Below are 13774 nucleotides of genomic sequence, written 5' to 3' on the forward strand. Positions count from 1 at the left end.
AGATGCACAGGGGGCGCACTCATCTGGAGTTCGTTTGCAGTGGCTGGAAGCCCTGGTGTGCCCATTCTCTCTCTCTCTCTCTCTCTTTCTCTGTTGCTCTCAAATAAATAAAAGCAAACAAAAAAAATTTTTTTAATAAATATTTTTGCTTTATAAAATTTTTTCTAAGATTTTTATTTATTACAGTCAGAGAGAGTGACAGTGGGTGCACCAGGGCCTCCAGCCACTGCAAGTGAACTCCAGATGCATGTGCCACTATGTGCAGCTGGCTTACGTGGGACCTGGAGAATAGAACCTGGGTCCCTAGGCTTCACAGGTATGTACCTTAACGGCTAAGCCATCTCTCCAGCCTCTCCCCCCCAAAGTAAGCTCTCACTCTAGCCCAGGCTGACGTGGAATTCACTGTCATCTCAGGGTGGCCTTGAACTCACAGCGATCCTCCAATCTCTGTCTCCCAAGTGTTGGGATTTAAAGGTGTGCGCCACCACACCGGGCTCTATTTTTGCATTATTTACAGAAACACGTCACCATGTGTTCACGTTGCTGGGTCTCCCAATAATACCAAGCAAGAGCTTGCTGCTGGACATGCATGGAAGCTAATACTGTAGTGCTGCTTTTACAAAAAGAAAGCTTTATTGCTGGGTCAACCGTCAAGGAAACACACACACACACACACACACACACACACACACACACACATCCTGGTTTCTAATCTCACTCCAAGACACATTGTTCTTGTTCTTCAGACTCTGCATAAGAGATTTTGGTCCCCCAGGCTCTCAAGGTCCTTTTAGGTCAGGTCCCAAGGTTCTGCATCTGTGTCCTGACAACAGTTTGCATTTCTGTAGGCAGACATTACCACGGCCTTAGATGGTGTTCTCTGCTAGCCAGGGGCCTTGGATTCAAGGTCCCACTTATTTTTTTTATTTTTTTTTTAGATTTTATTTTATTTATTTATTAGAGAGAGAGACAGAAGAAAGGAGAGGGAGAGAGAGAGAGAGAGGGGAAGAGTGTGAGTGGGTACATCAGAGCCTCTAGCCACTGCAAAAACAAACAAAACAAAACAAAAAACCCCTCCAGACACATGTACCACCTGGTGCACCTGGCTTTCCATCGGTACTGGGGAATCGAACCTGGGTCCTTAGGCTTCACATCTCTCCAGCCCAAGATCCTGCTTCTTAAAACACCCACTGCGGCATTCCCGTAGCCACGCGATCCTTGCAAGTGTGATCTGCCATACTGCTTTATGTCTGCGTTCAAGGATGCTGATTAGGCACTGTCACTTCCTAGGTGGAACTCAGGCACACCACTGGACACCCCAGGTTTTGGATCCCAGGTTTTCCTGGGCTATAGTAATGCTAAGAACCAAAATGAAACGAGCTCATTTTGGCAGAGTGCTTGCAACAGAGGCCGGTGTATAACAAAGGCTGCATATTTACTAGCTGTGGTCTTTACCTCTAGTAGGATAATATTCACGTTAACAGCGCATGGTTCTTCGCAAACGTTCTCTGAGCCTCAGTGCCCTGACCAGGCCCAGAAGCGGCAGCCCCATCCTGACCACGTGCAGGAAGAAGGCAGAGAAAGGAGAGGGAAAAGACAAACCCGAGTTGTTTTCAGATGATACTAAGGTGGTCAACTTGCACTTAAGCGATCGAAGGAATTTTGTTTGAAGGAAATTTGTTGGACTGTGTGAGTGCAGACAGCCTCACAGCGTACTAAAGGGGGCATCGTACACCCCGATGAGCATCAGTGACTGCTGCTTGCCTTGGGGTAAGTCGGGTGGTTAAGCAGACGGCGACCAGGTCATTTCTCTCTCTCCCTTGGGCGACGGCTTGACCCGGCGGGGGCCACAGCACGTCGTCCCGGGCAAAGCACGCGTGCGGAGGAGCAGGGGGCGCTGGGGGGACCGGGGGAGAGGGAGGAGGGTCGGGGGAGCAGGGGTCTGCGGGAAGGAGGGAGCCCAGGGGGAAGCGAGGGGAGAGGAGGAGCGGGGCGGCGGGGAGGGGGCGGGGAACGGCGGGAGGAGGGGGAGGAGGGGCGGGGCCGGGAGAACAAGGGGAGCCGAGGGAGGAGGGGCAGCTGGCAGCCGGGAGCCGGGCGGGGAGCGGGGAGCGGGGAGCGGGGAGCCGGGGATCGGGCGGGCCGGGGCACCGCGCGGCCAGCCGAGCAGCCGCGCCGCGGCGGTGCAGGGGCGCGGCCCGCGGGCGGGGGCGCTGTGGCCTCGGCGTGGGCCCCGTGGCCGAGGGCCCCGCCTCTTTCCCCGCCCGCCCGCCCGCCGTGTCGCCGGGAAGCCGGGCGGAGCCGGCTCGGCCCCTGCGCCGCAGAGCTGCCCAGCGCGGCCGGCGCCGACCTCGCGCCGCCTTTGTCCGCCGCCGGTGGCAGCTGGTCCCGGGGCCGCGGCCCGCGATGGCCCCGCAGCAGGGTCGGCCGGCGCTGCCCCCGCGCTGCGAGCCGCCGCCCGCGCCGCCCGTGCCGCCTCGCCGGGAACGCGGGGCGCGCGGCGCGAGAGGACCCGGCGTGCCCGGGGGCCGGGGCCGGGCGGGCGGCCCCGAGGGGCGCGGCGTGAAGTGCGTGCTGGTGGGCGACGGCGCGGTGGGCAAGACCAGCCTGGTGGTGAGCTACACCACTAACGGCTACCCCACCGAGTACATCCCTACGGCCTTCGACAACTTCTCGGGTGAGCGCGGCGCGGGGGGCGCGCGGGTCTCGCTGCCGGGCGGCTCGGCGCGGGGGTCGCCGCCGCACAGGTGCCCGTCCCTGCCCGGGCACCGGCTCCCGGGGACGCGCCGCCCCGGGGCGCGGCTCCTCCCCGAGCAGTGGGGCTTCGCTGGCCCCGGGGATCCGGGCTGGCGGAGGAAGGAGGCTCGGGTGTGCGCCCAGGTTCCTTTCTTCTGGGTGGCGTGGGGCTTCGGCTTCATCTTTTCAGCCAGCTCTCACCGATGGGGGCCCTTGTGTGTCATTCGAAGAGGAAGGGAGCCTTTATCTTGATTCTGTTGCTGAAGGTCCCTCTGGAATTGCAGGAAAAGTTAAAATTCGTAGGCGCTAATGTTGGTTGAACCGTCCTGTTCCTTTGAACGCCTGGCCTCCTTGACCTCCGTAGTCCCCGTGGTCCGGGCCTGATTTCCTCCTGCGGAGGGTCTCCCCACCTCACCTCCACCCCCATGCCCCTCAACTCCCCCCAGCTGACTAGCATAAACAGAAAGAGGCCGACCACCTAATTAAGCAGAACCCCACATGGCTTTCCTAGGTTGGGGGGGTCTTGCTCCCGCTCCGTCCTTGGGCCCTGGTGGAAAGGTGGCTGGCTCTTTACTATCGGTTTTTCTTTTCTGATCCTCTGAATTTGCCCAGAGGAGTGCCCTTTTCTATGCACAGGGCGACAGGCAGCCTGTGTTTGCACAAGTTCTCAAAGCGCCTGGAGTTTCATGATAAACCCTGAAGCCAGGGGACTTTTCCCAAGAGAAAACAGAATTATCTGTGAGGTTTCCCATTGATCTAGAATTGCGGAGTTGATTCCCACCTACCCCTCCCTCCCGCGTGCTGCTCCCTGATCTTTTGAAACCAGAGTGACAGGAAAACCTTCCCAGGCTCAGGGAAGGCCAGGGCCCTCGGGGCACCTTCCGTGGGGGGTGGGGTGGGGTCAGGGATTTGCTGCCTTACGTGGGGGGGGGGTCCCCCAATCCGATGTTTGTACACGAAACACCTTCAGGGCCTTCTTGAGTTTAAGCCAACTATATAGTTCACGCGGGGACCCCAGCAAAGCTACCCATCCTCTGAGGGGATCGGGGCGTGTTGGTAATGTCTTCCCCTTGTGTTCAAGCTGTCGTGTCCGTGGACGGCAGGCCCGTGAGACTCCAGCTCTGTGACACTGCGGGACAGGTCAGTATCAGATGACACTACTCGGCCCCCGGAAAGGAAACCGCCTTTTAAAGGTTTCCAAACAACCTTTGACGTGTTTCCAAACGATTCCCTTAGTAACTGGGTCATTGTGAAACCTGAGGGAGCAGACGCACCCCTTCTGGCCTCCCTCCGAGGGTGGGTGGTGGGAGGAGGGTGGGAGCCCAGGGAGGATGGCGCTGGGCCAGTGGAACAGGGTCTGCTTGTTCCGGCCAGGAGAGAGAGGGAGGCAGAGGCAAAAACAGCCCTTATCTTAGGAGTCACTGGTATCTCTCATTTTCTGGTTTGTGCCGAAAAACACAGTGATGATTAGCAGTCGTTTTTCAAAGTGCGTTCCTGATCTCTTCCTATCACTTTGTTCCATGCCAGCAAGCCAGATGTTTAAGAAATTTGTTCAAGGAAAAGTTGGAGGCTACATTAGTGAGCATTCATGGTTCCCTTTCCCCAGCCCTGGGGCAGAGGCTCTGGCCAGGACCACCCTAAATCCGAGCAGGGAAGGAAGGGCCTAATTCTCTTCCATTGTTCTCGTCTTGAGGTTAGGGCATTGGAGGAGACAGCCAGGGAGTGATGGCAGGGGTCATAGGTGCGGGGTCCCCTCAGTGTTCTCCAGAAGGCCCCAGCAGGTGTCTCAGGCAGGAGGTCATGTGACAGTTTGTGCACACTAGCGTGCCTAAGTGACAGTCAGTGGACTTGTCTCTTCGCAGTGTCTAAAGCTGGCAAAGTGCTGCGGGGGGGATGGGGGGAAGGGTCAACATGTCCACTTCTCTCTCATGGCCACTTCATGCTTATGAGGAAGTTGGCTTTACGGTGACCCCAGGGCCTCATCCCAGCCAACAGCTCCAGGTTGCTCTGGAATAGCAGCCTTAGTTGCTAAGAACAGACTTTTTACATTAGACCTAAAGGTGGCATAAAAAAAGGGCTGGAGAGATGGCTTAGTGGTTAAGGTGCTTGCCTACAAAGCCAAAGGATCCATGTTTGACTGTTCAGATCCCAGGTAAGCCAGACCCACAAAGTGATGCAAGCATGCAAGGTTGCACATGTTTACTAGGTGGCACAAGCATCTGGAGTTCTATTGGAGTGGCTGGAGACCCTGGTGAACCAATCCAACCTCCCCCCTCTGTCTCTCATGGAAAAAAAAAAAGGACAGTCTGTTGGGCTTGCCTCAAAAACAAAAATGTCTTTGATCCCTGCAGAATGCCAGTCTGATGGTGACCTTGGCAGTGTGAAGGGAATCCCCACCTGAGAGAGCAGCACAGCCCCTTTGCTGTGAGCAGGAGAAAACAGCACAATTCATGTGTCACTGTGAGGGAAAGAAGGCATCTGAGCCTGGCATGGTGGCCCGTTCTTGTAATCCCATTTCTCAGGAGACCGAGGCAGAATTGCTACAATTACAATGCCAGCCTGGGATATGTAGATAGAGTAAAACCCCATTTCAAAAAACCAAACAGAAAGTGCTGGGTTTGGTGTTCATAACTGTAATTATAGTACTCAGTAGGCTGAGGCAGAAAGATTGCCATAAATTCAAGAACAGCCTGAGCTACGTAGGGAGTTTGAGGCCAGCCTAGAAAGTAAGGGACCCTATCTCAAACAAAGAAAAGAAACATCAAAACAAAGTGACAGTCTCCGCTGGTTCCTAAGTGCTGTTTTACAGTGAGAGCCAGCTTTCCTCACTGTTAGAGTGTGGGCAGAGGACCAGCCAGGGGCTATAGGTACCTCGAGGAACAGAGAGAAGTCAGGAAAAGTGAGGAGCTCCAAGACCAAGCTGCTGTGGACTGCATACGTAGCTGCTGCGAAGTCTGTCCTGCCACCCCCAGTGTCTCCACCTGCCGCCTTGTCCCGGGGAGGGGGGTGGCTTTGGGCTTTGGGCTGCACATCTGGGGAGGGAGCAGTGGTGGGCTGCGTGCTGCACATCTGGGGAGGGAGCGGTGGGGGCTGCGTGCTTCACATCTGGGGAGGGAGCAGTGGGGGCTGCGTGCTGCACATCTGGGTAGGGAGCAGTGGGGGCTGCGTGCTGCACATCTGGGGAGGGAGCAGTGAGGGCTGCGTGCTGCACATCTGGGGAGGGAGCAGTGGGGGCTGCGTGCTGCACATCTGGGTAGGGAGCAGTGGGGGCTGCGTGCTGCACATCTGGGGAGGGAGCAGTGAGGGCTGCGTGCTGCACATCTGGGGAGGGAGCGGTGGGGGCTGCGTGCTGCACATCTGGGGAGGGAGCAGTGGGGGCTGCGTGCTGCACATCTGGGGAGGGAGCGGTGAGGGCTGCGTGCTGCACATCTGGGGAGGGAGCGGTGGGGGCTGCGTGCTGCACATCTGGGGAGGGAGCGGTGGGGGCTGCGTGCTGCACATCTGGGGAGGGAGCGGTGGGGGCTGCGTGCTGCACATCTGGGGAGGGAGCAGTGAGGGCTGCGTGCTGCACATCTGGGGAGGGAGCGGTGGGGGCTGCGTGCTGCACATCTGGGGAGGGAGCAGTGGGGGCTGCGTGCTGCACATCTGGGGAGGGAGCAGTGGGGGCTGCGTGCTGCACATCTGGGGAGGGAGCGGTGGGGGCTGCGTGCTGCACATCTGGGGAGGGAGCGGTGGGGGCTGCGTGCTGCACATCTGGGGAGGGAGCAGTGGGGGCTGCGTGCTGCACATCTGGGGAGGGAGCAGTGGGGGCTGCGTGCTGCACATCTGGGGAGGGAGCGGTGAGGACTGCGTGCTGCACATCTGGGGAGGGAGCAGTGAGGGCTGCGTGCTGCACATCTGGGGAGGGAGCAGTGGGGGCTGCGTGCTGCACATCTGGGGAGGGAGCAGTGGGGGCTGCGTGCTGCACATCTGGGGAGGGAGCAGTGGGGGCTGCGTGCTGCACATCTGGGGAGGGAGCAGTGGGGGCTGCGTGCTGCATATCTGGGGAGGGAGCAGTGGGGGCTGCGTGCTGCACATCTGGGGAGGGAGCGGTGGGGGCTGCGTGCTGCACATCTGGGGAGGGAGCGGTGGGGGCTGCGTGCTGCACATCTGGGGAGGGAGCGGTGAGGGCTGCGTGCTGCACATCTGGGGAGGGAGCAGTGGGGGCTGCGTGCTGCACATCTGGGAGGACAGATTGGGTCCCAGGAGCTTGTGAGGAAGACAGCATAGCTGGAAGGAAGAGCCTCAGCATTGAAAGGGAAGCAACTTTTTACCAGGATTACTTGGGAATAGTGACTCGGCATTGCCAAGCAAGAGTTGGGCTTTTCCTTCATCAGCAAGCAAGCCGTGTGTGGTGGCACATGTCTGAAATCTCAGTCCTTAGAGGCTGAGACCTGAGGCAGGAGGATTGCAAGGTCCAGGGTTACCTGGGCTAGAGTGAGCTCAAGTAGGTCTGGGCTACATAGTGAGACCCTGTGTCAAGAAAAACAAAAGGAGCAGGGTGTGGTGGCAAAGATTCAGCACTTGGGAGGCAGAGGCAGGAGGATTGCTGACTCACTGGTCCTGAACTCACAGCAGTTATTCAGTTTCAGCTTCCCAGGTGCTGAGATTAATGGTAGGAGCCACCATGTACAGCTGTCCTCACCTTTTTTTTTTTTTTTTTGTTATTGTTTTAGTTTTTTGAAGTAGGGTTTTGGCTGATCTGGAATTTCCTATGTGTCTCAGGGTGGCCTCAAATTTAAGGCAATCCTGCTACCTCTGCCTTCCTTCCTAGTGCTAGGATTAAAGGTGTGTGCCACCACACCCAGCCTCTCCTTATTTTTTTGAGATCAGTTCTCTCTCTGAACCTAGACCCTACCAATTTAGCTAGACTAGCTAGCTAGCAAGTACCAGGGATCCTCCTGGCCCCATCTCCCTAGTGCTGAAATTAAAGGTATATACTTCTGTGCCCAGCTTTTTATTTTATTTATTTTAATTTATTTATTTATGAGAGAGTGAGAGAGAGCAACAGAGCCTCCTGCCACTGCAAACAAACTCCAGATGCATGTGCTACTTTGTGCGTCTGGTTTTACGTGGGTACTGGGGAATTCAACGCAGGCTATCAAGCTTACAAACAAGTGCTTTTAACTGCTGAGCCATCTCTCCAGCCCCATGCCCAGCTTTAATGTGGGTGCTGGGGATCTAAATTCAGGCCCTCCTGCTTGTTTGGTGAGTACTTTACTGACTGAGACATCTTCCTAGTCCCTCATCAGACTTTTGACCCATGAGGTACTTGGAAAAAAAAATCCTTAAACTAAAAGCAATAATAATCAGTGTCTAACCTGGTTCTTATTAATCAGAAATGCCACATTCTGGTTCTGTCTGTGCCCATCCTACCCTGGGCATTCTCTGTGGCATCCACACTGCAGGCCTGGTGAGAGCCTGTGCTCACTTGACCTTGGAACCCCTTCCTTGAAGGTGTGCTCCAGCTGCATTTCTGTAGCATGTCTAAGGTTTCTGGCCCACACTGTGCAGGGGAATGTTTGGGCCTTTCTTCCCAAGCCCCTTAGCCAGAGATGCAAGAAAGAGGTCTGGGCCAGGTATGGTGGCGCACGCCTTTAATCCCAGCCATCCTCAGGAGGCAGAGGTAGGAGTTCGAGGCCACCCTGAGACTGCATAGTGAATTCCAGGTCAGCCTGGACTAGAGTGAAATCCTACCTCCAAAAACAAAAACAAAACAAAACAAAAAAGAAGAAGAAAGAGGTCTGGGGAGCAGTGCTCCAGAGACCCTTCACAGGGCCACTGCAGGCCACAGGACGTGGTCAGGGTGGCTGCCTACTCTGAGCAGGTGCTGATCCCCAGGACAGCGGGAAACCGATCAGTTCTGTGCTTCCGGCTGAAGGCCCCAGCACAGAGGGCGTGACTCATGGAAAAGTGTTCAGAGCCAGCACAGTTGCCTGGTTGGGTTTCTGTGTTTATTCTTTCCTTTTTCGCTTCCTCACAAGGAGCAGCACATGGGATGCCCTGTGCTGCTGGGGTCTCCCTGCAACCCCTTAGCGGTCATCTGGTTAGTGACCCGCAGTAGAAACAGAGTCTTAGAAGTAGAAAGGATATTCAAATAAGGCTGAAAAAGAGGCTATGGTTGGAGAACCATATTCTTTTTTTTTTTTTTTTAAGATTTATTTTTATTTATTTGAGACAGAGAGGGAGGGGGAAGGGAAATAAAGAGTAAGAATGGGCGTGCCAGAGCCTCTAGCCACTGCAAACACTCTCCAGAAGCATGAGCCACCAGGTGCATCTGGTTTATTTGGGACCTGGAGAATCGAACCTGGGCCCTTAGGCTTCACCAGGCAAGCACCTTAACTGTTAAGCCATCTCAAGAACCATATTCTTGTAAGTAGATTCTCACTACTCAGAGCCTGCCAATCAAGCAGTGAAAAACATTGACAGTATTTAACTTTTTTTCGTGCCTTTGGAAGTTACCAGTAGTGGATGCTAGAAGCCAGTGGTATCCACAGACACGTTTCAGATAGGAGTGAATGGATGTGAATGCTTTCCTGGGGCGGAGCTGAGTGGTGAGGCATCGGGCTACAGGGCACTGTAGGCGGTTCGATGGGAGGAGATGCTGACGTGGTGAAGCCTGGTATGAGCCACTGTGCTGTGCTGTGCTTGATGTATGTGGTAGTGGAGCATTCAGGATGGCACACTCCACTCTCATTGAACCTGGTCCAGTTCTTCTTTTTTTTTTTTAATTTTAATTTTTATTAACATTTTCCATGATTACAAAATATATCCCATGGTAATTCCCTCCCTCCCCACCCCCACAATTTCCCATTTGAGATTCCATTTTTTTTTTTTTTTTTTTTTGAGGTAGTGTCTCACTCTGGTCCAGGCTGACCTGGAATTCACTATGTAGTCTCAGGGTGGCCTCGAACTCATGGCGATCCTCCTGCCTCTGCCTCCTGAGTGCTGTGATTAAAGGCATGCACCCGCTGCAGACCAGGTGTGCTAATTCCCTGGTTTTGTTACCTGCCTGAAACACTGTGTGAGAAAGCTTTGGCTGTTATCAGAAATGAAGGAAGGAGCAATGAAGTAGTGAAAAGGAAGGAAGGAGAAAGAGAAGCAACAGCCAGAACAAGACTATCTATCTGGGCATTTGTTCTTTGAATTGCAGTTTATTAGTGGCCTAGAAGGCTCTCTAGTTCCAGTTTGAGGTTGTCTTGTGTCTGATGGGCCTAGCTCTGTGTGGATGCTGTGTGCTGAGGCAGGAGAAGGGGTTGGTATCCTTCACAGCTGTGGTGGGCAGGGTAGGGCTGGACCTCAGAGAGGACCTGTGTTAATAAATGGGGGCTTACTGGGTTGGGATGGTGTCTTGGGGACCAGTAGGGATGTGTTCTGACTTTCAGAGTAGCCAAGTTCTGAGAGTTGGGAGTAAGTCTAAGTCACTATGGGCTGAAGGCCAAATAAAGCAAACTGTTACCAGACCCCTAAAGTGCCTTCCAGGTCTCACGGGATGTTTTTGAAGGTGGTCTTCTTTCTGGTAAGAGCCGATGTGAGCATAACGGTCATGTGATCGATTGCAGGACGAGTTTGACAAGCTGCGACCCCTCTGCTACACCAACGCAGACATCTTCCTGCTGTGCTTCAGCGTGGTGAGCCCCACCTCTTTCCAGAACGTCAGTGAGAAGTGGGTGCCGGAGATCCGGTGCCACTGCCCCAAGGCTCCCATCATCCTTGTCGGGACACAGTCGGATCTCAGAGAAGACGTCAAAGTGCTCATTGAGCTGGACAAATGCAAGGAGAAGCCGGTGCCTGAGGAGGCTGCGAAGCTCTGCGCCGAGGAGATCAAAGCCGCCTCCTACATCGAGTGCTCAGCCTTGACTCAGAAAAACCTCAAGGAGGTGTTTGACGCCGCCATTGTCGCTGGTATCCAGCACTCGGACTCTCAGCAACAGCCAAAGAAGTGTAAGAGCAGGACCCCAGACAAGGTGCGAGACCTGTCCAAGTCGTGGTGGAGGAAGTACTGCTGCCTGGCCTGACGCTCACGTGGCCGTGGCCGCAGGACACGTGCTCGGGTGCTCGTGGGAGGAGCCCTCAGCGGGTGCCCTCTTCCTCCCTTATTTCCCGTGTGTGAGCGTAGGGTCGAGATGCGTATGCAAGATGAATTAAAGGCGTTTGGATGTAAGTTAAGATTTTTTTTTTTCTTTTCAAAACTCTGGAAACTTAGAGCTGCAGACCTCTGGATTAATTTATATCTCATGCGGGAAGGGCTCTTTGAAGCTGGATGTCGGGGTGACATTTTGCTGCGTTGTACAGGACAAGGGGGAGCATGCCGACTCTCCGCTAAGGGCTAGTGGGTGTCCTGTGCGCAACATGCGTGCACCAGACACGTGGAGAACAAGTCCCCAGCTCTGAGACCACACAGACCGTGCCTGCTCTTCTACGAGCAGAAATCTGAGACAACAACGAGGCTTCTGTGCCTACAAAACCTCACATCCTTCAGTTCTGTCGTTTACTCAGACTCATTTGCTAAGATTTTAAAACAACCAAAACACCCCGCTGGCTGCCGGTGCCGCGTTGACTGAAGAGCGCGCTTGCTTACTGGGCCTTTTCGCCCTGTGACCAGTTGTGTGGACACTGTGGGAAGATAGTTCAGGAGGCGAGCGCCGGCTGCACATCTCGAATTTTCTTTAGTGAGTGACTCATGTTGAGATTAGTGCTGTTTGCTTTTCGGGCTGGCCTGTCACCAGGCCACCTGTGTTCTGGTGAGGGGAACAGAAGGAGCCCCTGTCTGGTGCTCTAAAGCTTCCATATTCTGTTGTCCGTTTGTGGACACCTCGCAAGGCTGTAGCAGACACTTGTGGGGCACAAACCCCATAAAGTATGTTGAAATGTCATTTTCTGTACACACACACACAACACACACACACGTGTAGATGGCAGGTTTGCTGCCGGTCAGGCTTTCAGACAGAAAAGCATGGCCGTAGAACCTGTCAGGATGGTGTGACTCCTTTTTTGTCACCTTCTCTGAATGGACATCTTTTTGTGTTAGTTATATCTTAATTGACACGTTTTTAAGACCATCTTAAAAAGTGGAATGAACGTCCATTGATTTCAGCACTTTCAGGGCCCGGTGTTGGGGACCAAATGCCTGCAGGACCAAGCCTGTTCAGCACCTTCTCACTGGGGCAGCTGGAGGATTATGTCGTGGCATGTCCTTTACAGTGGGGCTCTTAAGGCTGACTGTTCTGAGGACAGTCACGTGTCAGGAGAGCCCTTTCCTGGTACAGTGGGCACTTCCATGACATCACAGGGGCAGATACCAAACCATAGCATTCAGTTTTCTGTGGGTGAAGCAGTCACCAGCCAGGGACACCTCCATGTGGCCAGCCAGTCACAGAATCTTCTCTCTCTGTGGTTTTATGTTATCTTTTTTTATATTAAAAAAAAAATCTCCTTTGTGTTTTTCTATAGAAAAAAAGTAAAAGATGAGGCTTTACTTCAGGTCGGGGCTTCTACTCCTGCTAGACACTGGGCCTCAGAATTTCTTTGTCTGACGAAGGTTAATCACTGAACCTCTAAAATACATGGACTGTTGGTGATTGACTTTTCAGCAAACTGCGATTGATGTCAGCCATAGTTTCCTGACAGCTTCAACGAAGAACACGGCTTTGTTTGTGGAAATGCTTGTAGCAGACCTAGTTACTGCGCTCATGCTGCTGTGCCCAGCTGTCTGGAGAGCCAGCCCCCCAGGCTGGGCTGTCTGCCCTGAGTGTGGAGGTGGGGCGGTGGGGGGAAATGGGGGAGTTATTTAATGTTAAAAGCTATAATAAAGCAAATGGAATGAAGAATAAGCAAATCAGCTTTTAAGACAGATTGCAAACTTGAAAGACGCTTTATACCAGAGCTGTCAGGCTTCACACACTGTCTCTGGGCCACTGGAGAGATGGTGTGGAAGATGCCACGTGACCACGTTCTGGAAGCTTCCCTCTAAGACTTGACATACCTGGACTGTTTGAGCCACACATCTAGTGGGTTGGCACTTAATCTGCAAGTTTTTAATACGTTGTTACATTTTTTTTTGAATCATAAGGTACGACTGTACTTGTGGTTTCCTTTATTTTTATTTCTCTGTGAAAATAGGGATTTCAGCTAAGAAATGTTAAAAAGCATGTGCTTGATTGAAATGTAACCTTGGTTCTCTTTAAAGCTGAAAAGTGGCTGAATGTACAGCTTGGTGTGAGCTGATCCTGTGAGATGTGTGTAGAGATGCCTCTTTAGTCTAACTCCCACACTCTGTGCCAGGGTGTCCAACCTGTCAACATTGCGACATGCCATTGCCATCTACAGACGTGTTGCTCTGCATTCATAGTTATCCTGGGACATATGTGGTCCACAGGCCACAAGTTGGAATGCTTGTTGGGTCAATTTACCTAAAAAACACATTGTACCAGGCTTCAAAAACTGTCACCTCTTCTTACCACATGTGTACAAACCGACCTTTATAACCTTGTTCTCTGCTCAGCAGATGTGTGAGTGGCTACCCAGCAGTCTCAAGCCAAAAGGGGAGCCCGGCTCCTCCATAGGTGCCTTACCAAGTTGTGCTTTTCTGTTTCCACGTGTCAATGATGTCAGACAGAATTCTTGTACTTGAAAATGCTATAAATGAAATGGTATGAAATAAATTTTGACCTGTGGACATAGTGGCTCTTGTCTCTTCTGCCAGCAGGAGTGGAAGCTTAGCCATGCCTTGGTTTGGCAGAGTTTGGGGAGCAGGCTGGTGTTTGGGGAATGTTTCTGACATCACACTTCTTCAGTGCAGGGGTCGCGTGGGCTCAGGTTGCTCTGACAGCCAGTGCTCTCTGTGTCTTCTGGACAGGTTGGTTCTGGTCCCCCTGTGTCAGAGTCTAGGTTCCGTGGGGGTTCAGTGTGGGGTGAGCCAGGGTGGAACCAAGGTCCTAGAGCCTCAACTGTGAACAGCCTCTCTCCCCAGGGACGACACCTGAGTATGCTAGGTAGG

General features: G+C 53.6%; 1 protein-coding gene across 1 annotated transcript; it reads left to right on the forward strand.

Moving 5' to 3' along the window:
- Positions 1-2406: 2406 nt before the first annotated feature.
- On the forward strand, positions 2407-13453 carry Rhou (ras homolog family member U). Its single transcript, XM_045150841.1, has 3 exons — positions 2407-2677; positions 3818-3876; positions 10338-13453. Exons 1-3 carry the CDS (start codon positions 2407-2409, stop codon positions 10791-10793), a joined length of 786 nt encoding a protein of 261 aa, XP_045006776.1. The 3' UTR covers positions 10794-13453.
- The last annotated feature ends 321 nt before the right edge of the window (positions 13454-13774 follow it).

Source organism: Jaculus jaculus, chromosome 5 (genome assembly GCF_020740685.1).
Source record: "Jaculus jaculus isolate mJacJac1 chromosome 5, mJacJac1.mat.Y.cur, whole genome shotgun sequence".
Taxonomy (NCBI): Eukaryota; Metazoa; Chordata; class Mammalia; order Rodentia; family Dipodidae; genus Jaculus; species Jaculus jaculus.